Here is a 16,028-nt window from a genome sequence, read left to right on the forward strand (position 1 = left end):
CTAACTCTCTATCCCTCTCCCTTCTTCTCTGTAAAAAATCAATAAAATATATTTTTTAAATAAATTAAGTAAGTAAGTAAAGGGGGGAGGATACGATATTTGGGGCTATCCATCAAATGCCAAATGTTGGACTTTGAGGTGCTTGATCTAGAGGGACATGTCCAGGAGGCAGTTGAAAAGGCAATTCTGCCACCGAATTTTGGTGATCAGTCTATGGGTGGAAATGTCTGTTCTGAACAACGATTCCACTGGGCTGACATCCATGGGGTGCTCAGCACACGTTAGGTCCCATGCCAGGCCTAGAGGCAGCATCAAACAGTGGCCGAGAGCCCAGTGTCCAGAGTTAGATTGTCAGGGTCCTGTCACCAGCCCCACCACTTACAATGTGTGTGATCTTCAGCAAGGCTGCTGACGCTTTCTGTGCCTCGGTTTCCCCATCTATGCAATGGGGGTCATAACAGTATCTAGGTCCTCGGGCTATTATCAGGAGTTTAATGCACTTAGAGTCCTGTGTGCGGAACTCAGTGGGTATTACCTGTTCTGCTCTATGATCCCAGTGAATCATCACGGTAGATGGGATGGCAGGCATGACATCAAAGTTGGGTGTTGGTGGAAGAGGAAAGGGACGCACGGGAGCACAATTGTTTCTTCCTTCCAAGCAGAAAGAAGAGGCTGGCCGAGATGAACCGATGGTCCACTTACCTGTTGGGATGGACGACCTTCCTCCTCTACTCCTACCAGACAAGTGGAGGTGAGTGTCCTGGAAAATGATGGGGGGATTGGGAAACTGGGAAGAATGAACGGGCCAAAGTAATGATTCCTGAATCCAAGAAGGCTTGGTAGAAACCTCAGACAGACTGGGGCTTGGACCCGTTTGCTCTGTGTGACCTTGATCAAGCAATGCAACCTCTCTGAGGTCACTTCTCAACTTGTTGAAGAGGAGCAGTGGCATTTACCTCATGGGGCTATTTTGAAAACTAGAAAAAAAGAAAACTAAATAGAATGGACACAAGCATCTTGCAAGATGCTCAGTATATGGCAGGGGGAATGCAAATACTATGTTTATTTAAGGGGGGGGGGCTCTAGCCCTGACTGGTGTGGCTCAATTGGTTGGAGCATTGTCCCATGCACCCAGAAGGTCATGGGTTTGACTCCCAGTCAGGTGCATACCTACATTGCGGGTTCGATCCCCAGTTGGGGTTTGTAGGAGAAGGCAACCAATCGATATATCTCTCTCACATTGATATTCTCTCCCCCCCTCCTCTCTCCTTCCCCTCCTCCCTCTCTAAAATAAGTTAAATTTTTTAAAAGGAGGAGGCTCTATAATTTCAATTGACTGGACCCTAAGACTCCTTTTACATTATTTTTAACTTAATTACGTAACTTAAAAATTCCCTTTACATCACTTTTGTAATTGCAGTAAAATACACAGAACATAAAGTTTACCGTCTTAATCACAGCTGAGTAGTGCACAGCTGAGTAGTGTTAAGTACATTCACATTGTTGGGCAACCAATATCCAGGACTCTTTTCATTTTGTCCTCATTAAACAACGTCTATTCCACGCCCCCACCCCCCGGACTCTGACCACCACCATTTGACTTTCTGTCTCTATGAGTTCAACTGCTCTGGGTGCCTCCTATAAAGGGAATCCTGCGTATTTGTCCTTTTGTGAGTGGCTCATCTCACTCAGCATAATGTCGTCCAGGTTCATCCATGTTGCAGCATTTGTTTGTTTGTTTTTTAAGCTGAATAATATCCCATGGTCTGCATATATACCACATCTTGTTTCTCCATGCACCCACTGATGGACACTTGGGTGGCTTCCACATTTTGGCTTTTGCAAATAATACTGCCATGAACCTGGGTGAACAAACATCTCTTTGAGATCCTGCTTTCCGTTTTTTTGGGCTTGTACCCAGAAGTGGAACTGCTGGGTCATGTAATAATTATATTTTTTATTTCCTTTTTGTTTTGTTTTTTTGTTTTGTTTTTTTTGCTGGTCCAGTGCTGTTTATTGACTCCATCAGAGGTAAGAACAGGCTTCCGTTCATCACAAAGGAGGCTGAGCTCAGACACGGGGGTGCAGGGGGCTGCGGGGGGGCTGTAGTCCTGCAGGGGACAGGCTGCTGAGTCAGTCCTTGGCCCTGGACACACCCAGCAGTCACTGGGCATGGCTGCCAGCAGGACCCTGCCCCCAAATCACGGCTGCAGAGCGAGACCCCCCCGGAAGGAGTGGCCCCGGCTCAGGCCTGGAGCAGCAGCATGGTTCTGAGGCCCAGGAAAGGGGTGGGCTTTGGGGGAGCAGAGCTGGCAGGGCAGGAGGGGGTATGCAGAGTGAGGGTGGAGCCTGGCCATCCTGGTGGGACCGGTGTCAGAAATACAGGGCTGCTTCGCTGTGGAAGTCCAAAAGGTCAAAGGTCGTTGTGGCTGGTGGGGAAGGGGGGGAGGGGGGGAGCATGACCTCCTTCAGTGAGGGCTCCACCTTCCCCGGGGCCTGTGCCAGAGGCTGCTCCTGCCACTTGCTGAATTCAGGCCATGGAGTGCTTGGGAGTGTAGCTGGACAGGCCTGAGCTGCCGCCTGGCAGGCGAGGGCGAGGGCTGTCGGGCGCCACGCTGTTCACAAAGGTGGCTCAGGTGCAGGAAGAGCGCAAAGGGCTTCTCCACCGCCTGTTCAAGCCAGAGACACCCCCCCCCCCCCCCCCCCGTCCTCCTCCTCCTCCACCTCCTCGCCCTGGGCCTCCGCCTCCTCGCCCTGGGCCTCCGCCTGGGCCTCCCGCACCAGGGAGCTCCCGGGTGGGTACTCAAACCTGCTGTGCAGGCTCTTGTCATTGAAGGAGATCTTCCTCTTTCTCGAGGAGCCAGCCTTGGTGAGGCAGGACTTCTGCAGGGCCCGGGAGCCGCCCATCACCTCCATCTCTGCCCGGTGGGGTCCCCAGGACAGCAGGGGGCTCTGGCAGGCGGTCCACCTCCACTTCCTCAGCCTCCGGCCCCGGCTCCCCACCGGCCGGCAGGACCCCTGCCTTCCTCTGGGGCACCACCGGGAAGGTGTGGCCACCCTGGTGCAGGCGCTCCGATGGGAGGTACTGGGGAGGCACTCTGGCCCCCGAGCCGGGCAGTTTGGCTCCTCGGGGGACCTCAGCCTCCGAGTCCACCTCACCGATGAAGGTGACGGGCAGCCCCGCCTTGCAGGCTCCCCGCCATTCTTGGCCAAACCGGAAACCCCGACGCCCTGGGGAGGCTCAGCTTCGGCGGCAGCCGGGAGGGATGGGGCGGCCAGGATGGCCGCTGCCCCCTGACAGCCCGGTCCACTGGGGCCGGGGCCGGCCTGGGGCTCCTCTCGGACAGGGGCACCGTCAGCCCCGGACGCCAGCGGGGCTCCACGCTGCGGGCGCCGGGAGCCCCGACAGCCCCCCCCCCCCCCCTCTGGCAGCCTCTCCGGCTGCCTCCCTGGGGGCAGGGGCCCGGTGGCCTTGCGCTTGGGGACGAGCACGAAGGAGCTGCGGGAGTTCACACGGAGCCTGGCCAGGGCCCGGGCCTGCAGGTCCCCCGCGGGGACCGTGTCCATGTCTGGCTTGGGGGCCGGCCCGGCCGGATCTGGAAGGAGGCGTTGGCGCTGGTGGCCGAGGGGACCCAGTGGCACTGGCTGGAGTGGCCCTGGGGGTCCCGGGGCTGGGGGGCGGGGGGCTCCCCGACTCCACCTTTGGCTTGTACTCGCCCGGCCCAGGGCAGGAGCCCGCGATGCCGCTGGCAGCGCCGGCCGAGTCCCCGGGCCCGTTGGGGAGCGCCCCGAGGGTGGACCGCGAACGAGCTGCTGCTGGTCTTGTGCAAGAGAGGACGGGCTGCTGGGGCGGCGGCGGCGGCAGGGGGCGACCGCGCTCCGGGCTCCCGCGACGGCGCGGACGGCGGGTCGAACTTCGGGAGCCGGCGGATGACGTGGCCGGGCAACGGCGGCGCCTCGCACCGAGCACCTCGGAGGCGCGGACGCGGGCAGCCAGGCCGGTGGCGGGGTCGGGAGCGGCGGGCGGGAAGCCGGGCACCGACTCGAGGATGAGGATGTTGTCGGCCTGGATGGTCCGCACGCCCGGCCCCCGGCGGTGCAGCTCCGGGGGCTGCTGCACCGGCCGCGCCGCGTCCGCCCCAGTGCCCGGCGCCGAGCCCCCGGTCAGGGCCGCCAGCTTGGCCCGCCTCCGCTCCAGGATCTCCCGCTTCCCGGCGGGCATCCCGGCGCGGGCCCCCCCCCCCAGGCCGGCCCTGCTGCGGAGCGCGCGCTGGGAGCTGCGGAGCGCCCCCTTTTTATTCTCTGTGGGGAGCTGTCCCCCTGCTCTCCACAGCGGCTGTGCCGTCTTACGTCCTCACCAACGGTGCGCTGGTGTTTGGATTTCTCCGCATCCTTGCCAACACTTGTTACTCTCTCCTTTTTCCCCATAGTAGCCATTCTAGTATGTGGGGGGCTACGCTCTTTTTATTATTATTATTGTCTAAAGTTTTACATATGTCTCCTTTTTCCCCAATTGCCCCCCCCCCCCAGCCATTCCCACCCCGGGCAAGCGCCCACCGCCCAGTGTCTGTGTCCATTGGTTATGCCAGTGATGGGCAACCTTTTGAGCTTGGTGTGTCAAACTTCGCCAAAAAACTGAGCATAACTCGGGCAGTGTGTCACTTTGAGGAAAAAAACATTATTTCGCAAATATTTCATCCTCGGCATGCGGCCGCCTCAGCGGCCGCGTGTCATCAGAAATGGCTACACGTGTCAGTGCTGACACACGTGTCATAGGTTCGCCATCACTGGGTTATGCTAATATGCAGGCATACAAGTCCTTTGGTTGCTCTCTAACCCCCCCTCCCCTACCATTTGTCTCTAGATCGATCTATTCTTGGTCATCAGATTATGTTGCTCATTATATCCCACATATGAGTGAGATCATGTGATATTTATCTCTCTCCGACTGGCTTATTTCGCTTAGTATAATGTTATTTCCTCACCTGAGGATATGCTTTTTATTGATTTTAAAGAGAGGGGAAGGGAGAGAGGGAGAAACATTGATCAGCTGCCTCCTGTACGTGCCTGAACTGAGGACCAAACCTGCCGTCTAGGTATGTGCCCTGATGGGGAATCAAACCTGCAACCTTTTGGTGCAGGGATTGATGTTCTAGCCAACTGAGCCACCCAGCCAGGGCAGCTACATTCTTAATGTATCTAGGAATCTAAATTAACCACCACCACCGCCCCAAATTTAATTAATTAATTAACCACCCTAAGATTGTACGGTCAGCATAGTGAGACCTTGATTATCTATATAACCGTGCAAGTTATGGCGAAACATTCTCTACACTTAGAATCCTTTTCTGCCTGGCACATCCTTGTCCCTTAGCCAAAACTAAAAAAACAAAACAAAACAAAAAAACACTCATACTCATGCACTTTAATTCCATGAAGTCCTTTTCCTTTAAAAAAAATGTATTTTTATTTATTTCAGAGAGGAAGGGAGAGGAAGAGAGAGAGAGAGACATCAATGATGAGAGCAAATCATTGATTGGCTGCCTCCTGCATGTCCTTTACTGGGGACTGAGCCGGCATGAGCCCTGACCAGGAATCAAACCGTGACCTCCTAGTTTATAGCTCAAAGCTCAACCACTGAGCCACGCCAGCCGGGTCCATGAAGTTCGTTTTCAATGATCACATTCTATATTCCAGAGATTTCTAACTTGGGGCCACTAGGCGAGCACTAGTGTCCATGAAACCCTGGGTTTGGATTTTTAGAGTAGGCATTTATCAGGGTAGTGAGAGCAGCTATTGTAACAAACTCCAAAGTATCAGAAGCTTCACCCAATGACATTTTATTTCTTGCTCCTATAAAATCCAATGAGGGTGCATCTAGTTGGCAGGGATCCAGCTTCTTTCATCGTGGGGTTCCACCATCCCCAAGGACTTCAGAATGCTGTGTGGATTTTTTTTGCTTCTAGCTGATACTCAAAGACCAAGAGAGTCTAGAGGACTTTGGATGAGAGCCTATTTTTGGCCAGGCCAGGAAGTAACATCCACCACTTCTTCCCATTTCCACCAGCCAGAACTCACATAATGCTTAGCTGCAAGGAAGTCTGGGAAGTGTAGTTCAGCAGTGCCTTTGGGAGGAAAATGAAGCTGGTTTTGGTGACCACACGGCAGTCTCTACCAGAAGGGCATACGAACCTTTCCCTAGAGAGAAGGTCTGGGTTCTTGAAACAACGGACAAGTCCCCAAAAGGTTAAGAACCCAATTTATTCACACAGGGAACAGTGTGCTTGATAAAATGTCACCTTTTCCGCTTATGGGTCTCATTCTGGTCAGCCATGCCTTCCTGAGCCCACACCCACATTCCAGTGCTGAAACTCAGTACCCCCACGTCCCCCTCCGCACGTATTCATAAACTCACTTATTCCGTACATATTTGTTGAGTGATTTCTAAGTGCCAGTCACAATACTACGGGCCAGACACACAGCAATAAATAAAAGCCAGGCCTTGCCCTAGTCAGTGTGGCTCAGTGGATAGAGCGTTGTCCTGTGGACTGAAAGGTCCTGGGTTTGATTCCAGTCAGGGGCACATGCCCCGGGGTTTCAGGCTCGATCTCCAGTAGGGGGCGTGCAGGAGGCAGCCAATCAATGATTCTCTCTCATCATTGATGTTTCTATCTCTCTCCCTCACTTCCTCTCTGAAATGAATAAAAATATATATTTTTTAAAAAGGTCAGGCCTTGCCGAAACCGGTTTGGCTCAGTGGATAGAGCATCGGCCTGCGGACTGAAAGGTCCCAGGTTCGATTCCGGTCAAGGGCATGTACCTGGGTTGCGGGCACATCCCCCGGTGGGGGGTGTGCAGGAGGCAGCTGATTGATGTTTCTCTCTCATCGATGATTCTAACTCTCTATCCCTCTCCCTTCCTCTCTGTACAAAATCAATAAAATATATTTTAAAAAAAAAAGGTCAGGCCTTATATTCAGAGAGCTCACAGTGAATAGGAGTGATAAATACAAAAGCAAATCATTATATTCTTTTAAAAATTGGTGAGTACATTTTCAGAGATTGGCTCAGAGTACTCTAAGAGTGAGGAAGAGTATTAATCCAGACTGGACCAAGTCTTCATGGGGGAGAAGCAGGGGGTAAAGCTAGGAAGAGAAGAAAGCCACTCAGGGCAGGATGGAGGCCATGAGCAAAACCACCAAAGGCAAGAAAGAGTGTGGAGTAAGGTCAAGGCCATGTTCATCAGGGCGTGAGAACAGAGAGGTCAGCGGGGCCTGGATTATGGAGGATTTTAACTCAGCTAAGAAGATTAGACCATCTGCTGGACTTCTTTGCAGATGGCTAATAGGGTCTGTTATGTGTTGATTCTCACTAACAGCTCCCCAGGATAGCCTTAATGCTGTGCACAGGGGGCATCTGCCTGCCTGCCCCTCACCACCAGCATCCCATTGACCCAGGGACGCCCATCACTGAGGAAAGTCATTGATGACCATGACAATGACGACGAGGATGATAGCTGACGTTTGTTGAGCAGCAGCCACGCTCCAGGCACCCTGCTGAGTACTTTCTAAAGCTTAACGCTTTAAACTTGGCAAAAACCAAGACCAAACAGTTCTGAGACCCCGAGGTAGGAAATGCAATATTGCTAAGGAACCCTAATTGTGCCCACCCACTGGTGAGGCTCAAAGATGGAGTTCTACCTTTTCCATTCTGTCCCAAAACATCCTTCTCCCTGGCGTGGTCATTGCCAGGTTATACAGGGTGAGGGTCTGATCCAGAACAAGAGGGGGCTACCAGGTTGAAGACAGGGGCTTGTGCCTTGTCCGCCTGTATGAGTAAGAGACCAACTGTGATAACAAACAACTCCCGGATGTCCGTGGCTGAGCCAAATAGGGGTTCAGGTCGAACTCATCTGACACTTCAGTGTGGATGTTTGGTGCGATTTGGTTGTGATTCAGAGACACCGGATCCTTCTGCTGTGTGGCCCCACCATCCCGAGCGGGGGTGGGGTAGGGGGGTGGGTCAGCATTCTGTATTGGGGCCTCTTTATCAGAGTTTCTCAGCCTTGGCCCTACTGACATTTGGGCTGATGGCTCTTTGCTCTGGAGGGCTGCCCTGTGCCTGGGACATATTTAGCAACATCCCTGGTCCCTACCCAGTAGTTTCAGTACCACAGCTCCCAGTCCCCGCTCCCGGTTGTAACCACCGAAAATGGCTGCAAACATTGTCTGATGTCCTCTGGCGGGGGGGTCATAATCGCCTCTCTTCTGTCAGCTGGGACGTTATTTTTGTGGGGTTTTTTGTGTGTGTGTTTTTTTAATTTTATTTTATTGATTTTTTACAGAGAGGAAGAGAGAGGGATAGAGAGTAGAAACATCGATGAGAGAGAAACATCGATCAGCTGCCTCCTGCACACCCCCTACTGGGGATGTGCCCACAACCAAGGTACATGCCCTTGACCGGAATCGAACCTGGGACCCTTGAGTCCGGAGGCCGACGCTTTATCCACTGAGCCAAACCGGTTTCGGCTTGTTGTGGTTTTTTTTGAGCCAGAAAATGAACACCATTTCCGCCCAAATTCTATGAGTCATCGTTTTGTTTGTTTGTTTGTTTTTGTTAATCCTCACCTAAGGATATTTTTTTCATTGCTTTCAGAGATAGAGGGAGGGGGGGAGGGAGGGAGAGAGAGAGAAAGAGAGACTGGTTGCCTCCCGCATGCGCCCCATAAGGGGTGCAAGGAGTGAACCAGCAACCCAGGTATATGCCCTTGATCGGGAATTGAACCGTGATCTGCTGGTTCTTAGGTCAACGCTCAACCACCGAGCCACGCCAGTCGGGCAATAAAAAATATATATTTAAAAAAAGAACCAGTTGTTTACATTTGCGTGTGGTTTAACTTTTCCAAGAATCAAGACATCCCCTCCTGTGTTGTCTTCTGTTCTTCAGCTGGCAAGGCTACCTGTGTCTTCCCCTTCGTCTACAAGGGGTCTGCCTACTTCTCTTGCACCAAAAAAGGTAGCATCTCCCCTTGGTGTGCAACCAGAGCGGTGTATGACAGACACTGGAAGCCATGCTTGGTGGAAGGTGAGTAGAGCCATAGTGTCCCATCCGCGGGTTTCTGTAAATCACGGACTACAAAAGAGACGGTGTGAGTGTATATGGTGTTTGCAGACAGGCTATAATATACATGTGTGCGTGGAAAATGCTCTGGGGAACTACATGTAATGTTAAGATGGGTAACAATGTTCACCAAGATAGTGCTCTCTCAATGGAGGGACTGTAACCAGTCGACCATTGTATTCTTTGTCTCTTTCTTAATTTTCTAAATTAATAAGGGGGGGGGGATTCTGTTTACGTTCTTTTTGTTAAGCCTCACCCAAGGATATTTTTTTCTATTGGTTTCTAGAGCGTGGAGGGAAGGGATGGATGGGGGAGGGGGGAGAGAGAGAAACATTGATGTGTCTTTCTCACATTGATTGGGTGCCTCCTGCATGCTTTCCATACAGATTACCCACGATGTATCTTCCCCTTCATCTACCGGGGAAAGTCCTACAGCAACTGCATCACGGAAGGCAGCTTCTTTGGAAAGCTGTGGTGCTCAGTCACCTCCAACTTTGATGAGATGAAGCAGTGGAAATACTGTGAAATCAATGGTGAGGCACTGGAGCAAGGATGGGGTGCGTGGCGGAGAGGAGAGTGGAAGTCAACGGTCCTCATGACAGGATGGTGGCAAGGTGGAGAGCAGAGCACTATTCTAGGAGCCAAGGGTCTTCTCAGAGAGTACACGGTGACAAGCACCAGGACTCATCAGATAGGTGCTGGTGAGAAGGAAAGTGGTTTATTTAAGAGCCAGCAACCTGAGAAGATGGAGGACTCTCATCCCAAAGACCATCTCAACCTCTCAGTGCAGACAGAGGTTTTTACAAGGAGAGAGAGGGAAGACAGAACAAAGAGATCAAGTGGCGGGGGTTGAGAGTTCTCTATTGAGGGGACTAAGTTCAGACCAGCACAGTCTATCCTCAGTTGGTCCTTGAAACTGGTGTGCATCCTCGTTTTATATCATCCTGGTTTTACAGTTGAAGGTCAACAGATTTCCCAGAGCTGGGATGACTGAAGGTCCGAGTCTGTATCTTTTAAAGTTAGTTCCTAGAATTCTTATACCAACATGCTGATTATCTACAACTGCGTATTAGTCAGAGCCAGCATTTACAGAACAATGTTAAGAGAATGGTGTAATGGGTTACAGAAATTAGAATTTGCTTAGATCACCAAACCGATGCCCAAGAATAGGTCCTGGAAGAAAAGGTCCTCTTTAGCTCTGGATTCCTCTACTACATTGGGAAAGTTATTAAATCTCTTGGTCAGTTTGTTACCTGAAAAATGAGGACACTAAGGCTGACTTCAAGGTGTTTTTTTTAAAGATTAGAGATCATTTTCATAAAAGATCTGTCACTGTGTTTCAAACACACCACATGCCTAAGAAATAGGAGTTTTCCACCTTGCCTATCATCTGAGCCAGTAGTCAGGAAAATGGGCTTTGAAGTCAGACCTGAGTGAGACTCCTGCTGTTACCACTTACCAGCTGTGTGATCTTGGGCACCTTAGATAATACAAATAATAATGGTCATAATATAGTGACCTTTCAGTAAGCACTTGCTGTGTGCCTGGCATTGTTCTAAGAACTTCACATGCAAGAACTCATTTATATGCCCTAACAACCCCTACGAGGTTAAAAAAAAATATGACCAGTAGCCCCATTTTGCAGATGGGGAAACTGAGGCTCAAAGATGTTCGGTTGTTAAATGGCAAAACTGTGATTTGATCCCAGGAAGTCTAAGCTTCAGAAATTGTTCTCTTAATCACTTAATCACTTAATTCCTCTCCTTCTCCTTCTCCCTCTCCCTCCCCCTCTCTCTTTCCCTCTGCCTCTAAACCCAGGCTAAGCCCCTTGGTGTAATTCTGGCTTCCCACAGAACCCACCAAAGCAGCGTTTTAATTAGGCAATGCCGAGTTTATTGCATACAACGTAAGGGAGAACACCACCTTAACAGTGTGTGTGTGTGTGTATATATATATGTATATATATATATATATATATATATATATATATATATATATAATTGATTTTTTACAGAGAGGAAGGGAGAGAGATAGAGAGTTAGAAACATCGATGAGAGAGAAACATTGATCAGCTGCCTCCTGCACAACCCCTTCTGGGGATGTGCCCGCAACCAAGGTACATGCCCTTGACCGGAATCGAACCTGGGACCTTTCAGTCCGCAGGCTGACGCTCTATCCACTGAGCCAAACCGGTTTCGGCAACAGTGTCTTAATAGCATCTTGGAGGGAGGAGAGCAAAGTCGGGATGTTAATTAGGTTTTGGGGGTCTTTCAATGTGGGGATGTGATGAGGCTTGGGGATGGGTAATAATATAGTTTAGAACTGGTGGTGGTCATGACAAAGTGATGTTTCTGAGAAGGATTCAAAGTACCTTAAAGAGTAGTCTTTTAAATTTTTTTAAATTTATTTTTCAATTACAGTTGAGGAGTCAATAGTCTTTTCGATATAATTTATTCAAAAGCTGAAAGGTCTGACGTTTATTTAAATGGTTTTTTCAGGAAATTCTTGAAAGTTACAATATTTGCAACTTTGATCTTCCTGGACAAGAATTTCTTAGGCTAGTCGAGTCCTATTGATAAAGCCCATGGAACAAGAAAGCCTTGTGAACGTAGACAGTAAACGGTGTGGGCGTCAATGGTTTGGGTTCTCACTTGTCGGTAAAGCGGAAATAATAACATCACGAGAAGTTGCTTGGGAGTGTCCAATATTATATTACCTTTCGTGAGACAAAGCAAGGCCATCGCTGGTGTGCGATGAATGGAAGCCCTTCTCACCTTCTTGACCCGTAACCTTTGTATGGTCGTTTTCAGAGTTCGGGGGAAACTCCCTCAGCAAGTCCTGCATCTTCCCCTCCGTCTACAGAAATAACGTGATCTCTGAATGCATTGAGAATGAAGACAAGCTCTGGTGTCCCACCACAGAGAACATGGACAAGGATGGGATGTGGAGCTTCTGTGCCGACACCAGTAATCTGGGGGTTGGGAATGGCGGGGGGGGGGGGGGGGGGGCGGGCAGACCCCTTCATTTATTTACTCAACAAATGCTACTCCAGCCCTATTGTGAGCCAGACACTGTGCGGGGCTCTGGGGATACGGTGACGAATAAGGCAGAGTCCTGTTCTCATTGGTTTGATGAACAAGTAGCATAAATATGATTTTTAAGGGGTTTTTGTCTTGTTTTGTTAATCCTCACCCATGGATATTTTATCCATTGATTTTTTTTTTTTTTTTAGAGCGAGTGGAAGGGGGGAAGAGAGTGGGGAGAGAGAAACATTGATGTGAGAGACACATCAATAGGTTGCCTCCCACGTGTGCCCCGACCAGGGCCAAATATTGCACTGCAACCCAGGTACGTGCCCTTGACCAGGACTTGAACCTGAGACCCTTCAATGCATGGGGGAAACTCTAACCATTGAGCAACACTGTCCAGGGCAATATTTAAGGGTGTTTTTTTTTAAATCCTATATAATAAAACCTAATATGCTAAGTGTCCAGTCGACCGGTTGGCCATTCAACCAATCAAAGCGTAATATGCTAATGTCACTCAACTGCTCACTATGATGTGCACTGTCCACCAGGGGGCAGACGCTCCAACCAGTAGGTTAGTTTGTTGCTGGGGTCCCTCCAATCAGGACTGAGCAAGACAAGCCGGACAGGCCCTGGAGCCCTCCCGAGGTCCCTCTCCAGCTGGCCAACCTCCCACACCCCTCCCCAGCCCCAATCATGCACCAGTGGAGTCCCTCAGCCTGGTCTGCACCCTCTCACAATCCGGGACCCCTCGGGGGATGTCGGAGAGCCGATTTCAGCCCGATCCCACAAGTCAGGCCGAGGGACCCCACTGGTGCACGAATTTGTGCACCGGGCCCCTAGTCTATTAATAAGAAAACTAGAAGGGTAAGAAAACCAGTTCAAAGGACAGATTTCTTCACTGAAATAATATAATCAGTGAAGAAAAGAATGCCGAGCAGAAACAAGATTGCTAAATTAGATATAAAATACATTCACATCTAAAGGGCTATCAAACCTTTGGGGTTATCCTGTCTACCAGATAGAAATAATTGACATCTCTACTGAGCAAAAATTATTCGCAACACATCAATCTTCTACGCGTTACAGCGTCGGGGCCTCCGATCCATAGCAGATAGGAAATCAAACACAGTTATATTTCCCTACAGCCGCCATCTGCAAACTCCCACCTATGGGCCGAATCTAGACGAACTCTTCTTTCTTCCTTTTTTAAATTGAATTTTTTTGGTTTTTTTTTTTTTAGAGAGAGAGAAGGAGAGAGGGGAGGGGGAAGAGAGAGAAACGTCGATTTATTGTTTCACTTATTTATGCATTCATTGGTTGATTCTTGTGTGTGCCCTGACCTGGGATTGAACCCACAACCTTGGTGTATTAAGCGACGCTCTAACCAACCGACTAACCTGGCCAGGGCTGGACAAATGCTTCTTTTCCTACAGCCCCCGATCCAATGATAGCCCTTACATTTTTGTGTATGCTTTTATTTTTTTTATTTTTATTTTTTAATATATTTTATTGATTTTTTACAGAGAGGAAGAGAGAGGGATAGAGAGTTAGAAACATCGATGAGAGAGAAACATCGATCAGCTGCCTCCTGCACACCCCCTACTGGGGATGTGCCCGCAACCAAGGTACATGCCCCTGACTGGAATCGAACCTGGGACCCTTGAGTCCGCAGGCTGATGTTCTATCCACTGAGCCAAACCGGTTTCGGCTTGTGTATGCTTTTTAAAAAAAGAAGAAGAAGAATCCCATTTGGTGACAGGTGAAAATGACATGCAATTCAAAATTCTGGGTCCACCTCAGTCGTTAGAGCGTCAGCCGGGGGTCATGGGTTCAATTCCCAGCCAAGGGCACATACCTGGGTTGCAAGTTCAATACACAATTGGGTTGGGGTGCCTGCAGGAGGCAACCAATTGAAGTGTCTCACCTCTCTCTCTCTCTCTCTCTCTCTCTCTCTCTCTCTCTCTCTCTCTCTCTCTCCCCTTTTCCCTCCCTTCCACTCTCTCTAAAACCTAATGGAAAAATACTCTCGGGTGAGGATTAACAAAAACAGAACAAAATCCAGGGTCAGTATGTAAAGTTTCACCAGCACACAGCCATGCCCATTACCTACGGCTTGTCTGTGGCTGCCTTCCCGCCACAACGGTGGCGTGAAGATGGTGGCAAACGCTGCGTGATGCTCAAAGCTGGACCGTCTGGCCCTTTACAGGAAGTTTGCTGACGCTGAGCTAGAGAATCGGGTGACCCTTAGGGTTTGACCTTGGCAACAGACAATGGTCTAGAGCGACATGAAAAGGTCATGTGGCAATACCTTAGCCCTTTTTCGCCTTTTTTTTTTTGTTTTTTTAAATATATTTCTTTATTGATTTCAGAGAGGAAGGGAGAAGGAGAGAGAGATAGAAACATCAATGATGAGAGAGAATCATTGATCGGCTGCCTCCTGCGTGCCCCCTACTGGGGATCAAGCCCGCAACCCAGGCACATGCCCTTGGCCGGAATCGAACCCGGGACCCTTCAGTCCGCAGGCTGACGCTCTATCCACTGAGCCAAGCCGGCTAGGGCTTTTTTTCTCGTTTTAGATCATTTTTGTTAATGGCCAATCATCGGTGCCTGAGAGTAGCTCCTTCCTTAACACATTTTCTCCAAGAGACGCCGGGGGGCGGCCGCCTTGCGCTTAGGGAAGGAGCCGGCACTCCAGCGCTCTGCGTGGGGCCATTTAAAACCGCGAAACCGCCAACCAAACGCACAAAAAGGCAAAGCGGGGAGGACTGCGTGTGCCCGGGAGGGCCCGCTCTCAGCAGGGGAGCGGGAGGCGGCGGAGGGTGGCCTGCTGGCCTTGGGCTAGGAACGGGGGCCTGGGGGACTCCTTTTTCACTGCCCACCACCAAGGACTGCAGACCTGCCACCAGCACTGATTTGGGGGCCCACATGAATGTCAGCGAGTAGGCGGATCCTCAAATCGGGGGTCTGTGACTAGAGGACCCACGGTAACTTGTCCCCTGCGGGCCTCACTCCACTCCCTGGCTCTTCCAGGGACAAAGCTCTGTCCAGCTCCCACCACCTCGACCCCTGGTGCTTCCCCTTAGCCCTCCCCCACCCTCCCCCCAAGTCCTAAACTCAGCTCCTTCCCAAAGGCAGAGAAGTCCTCCGGCATTCAGGTCTAGGCCAGTGGTCGGCAAACTGCGGCTCGCGAGCCACACGCGGCTCTTTGGCCCCTTGAGTGTGGCTCTTCCACAAAAGACCACGTGCGGGCGCGCACGTACGTACAGTGCGATGGAAACTTCGTGGCCCATGCGCAGAAGTCGGTTTCCGGCTCTCCAAAGAAATTTCAATGGTTGTACTGTTGATATTTGGCTCTGTGGACTAATGAGTTTGCCGACCACGGGTCTAGGCCAGCGTTTCGCCCCTCCCTGGGGAGCCAGGGCCGCGCCCACACCACACGCCTGCGCTTTCCCGGTAGCGCCAGGGCGCGGCGATAACCACCGTCTGGTCTCCTCCTTCCCCCAAGGGATCACCTCCCTGGTGCCCGGCGCCCCCTGCCACTTCCCCTTCAACTACAAAAACAAGAATTACTTCAACTGCACCCGCAAAGGGTCCAAGGAGAACCTCCTGTGGTGCGCAACCTCCTACGACTACGACCAGGACCGCACCTGGGTGTACTGCTGACGCCCCGGTGAGACTGGGGGGGGGGGGGGGGGGGGGGGGCCTGGGGGCCTCGCGCAGGCTCAGGCGCAGGCGCAGGAGGGCGCAGGGGCCAAGCCTGGGGGCGTGGCTGATGTGAACGTGAGGTCAGGGAGCACCCTGGGGAGTGGGGGGTGGGGGGCGCACTGTGGATGGGAAGGTGGGATCCGTTCCTCCCAGCCTGTGCGATCTGCCCAGGTTC

The 16,028-nt window shown here is 51.2% G+C and overlaps 1 protein-coding gene and 1 pseudogene across 2 annotated transcripts; one reads left to right on the forward strand and one right to left on the reverse strand.

The window, feature by feature from the left end:
* Positions 1–681: 681 nt before the first annotated feature.
* Positions 682–15,811, forward strand: ELSPBP1 (epididymal sperm binding protein 1; the record flags this gene model as incomplete). Its single annotated transcript, XM_079800793.1, has 5 exons — positions 682–751; positions 8,946–9,083; positions 9,506–9,652; positions 11,930–12,085; positions 15,654–15,811. The coding sequence occupies 5 exons, from the start codon at positions 682–684 to the stop codon at positions 15,809–15,811; spliced, it is 669 nt and encodes a 222-aa protein (XP_079656919.1).
* On the reverse strand, positions 2,374–6,334 carry LOC307092425 (taperin-like; annotated as a pseudogene). The gene is made up of 2 exons: positions 6,300–6,334; positions 2,374–4,253 (listed from the first exon to the last, which is right to left on the reverse strand). The product of its transcript is annotated as a taperin-like (transcript).
* Positions 15,812–16,028: the final 217 nt, after the last annotated feature.

Source organism: Cnephaeus nilssonii (assembly GCF_951640355.1).
Source record: "Cnephaeus nilssonii genome assembly, chromosome: 20".
Lineage (NCBI taxonomy): Eukaryota > Metazoa > Chordata > Mammalia > Chiroptera > Vespertilionidae > Cnephaeus > Cnephaeus nilssonii.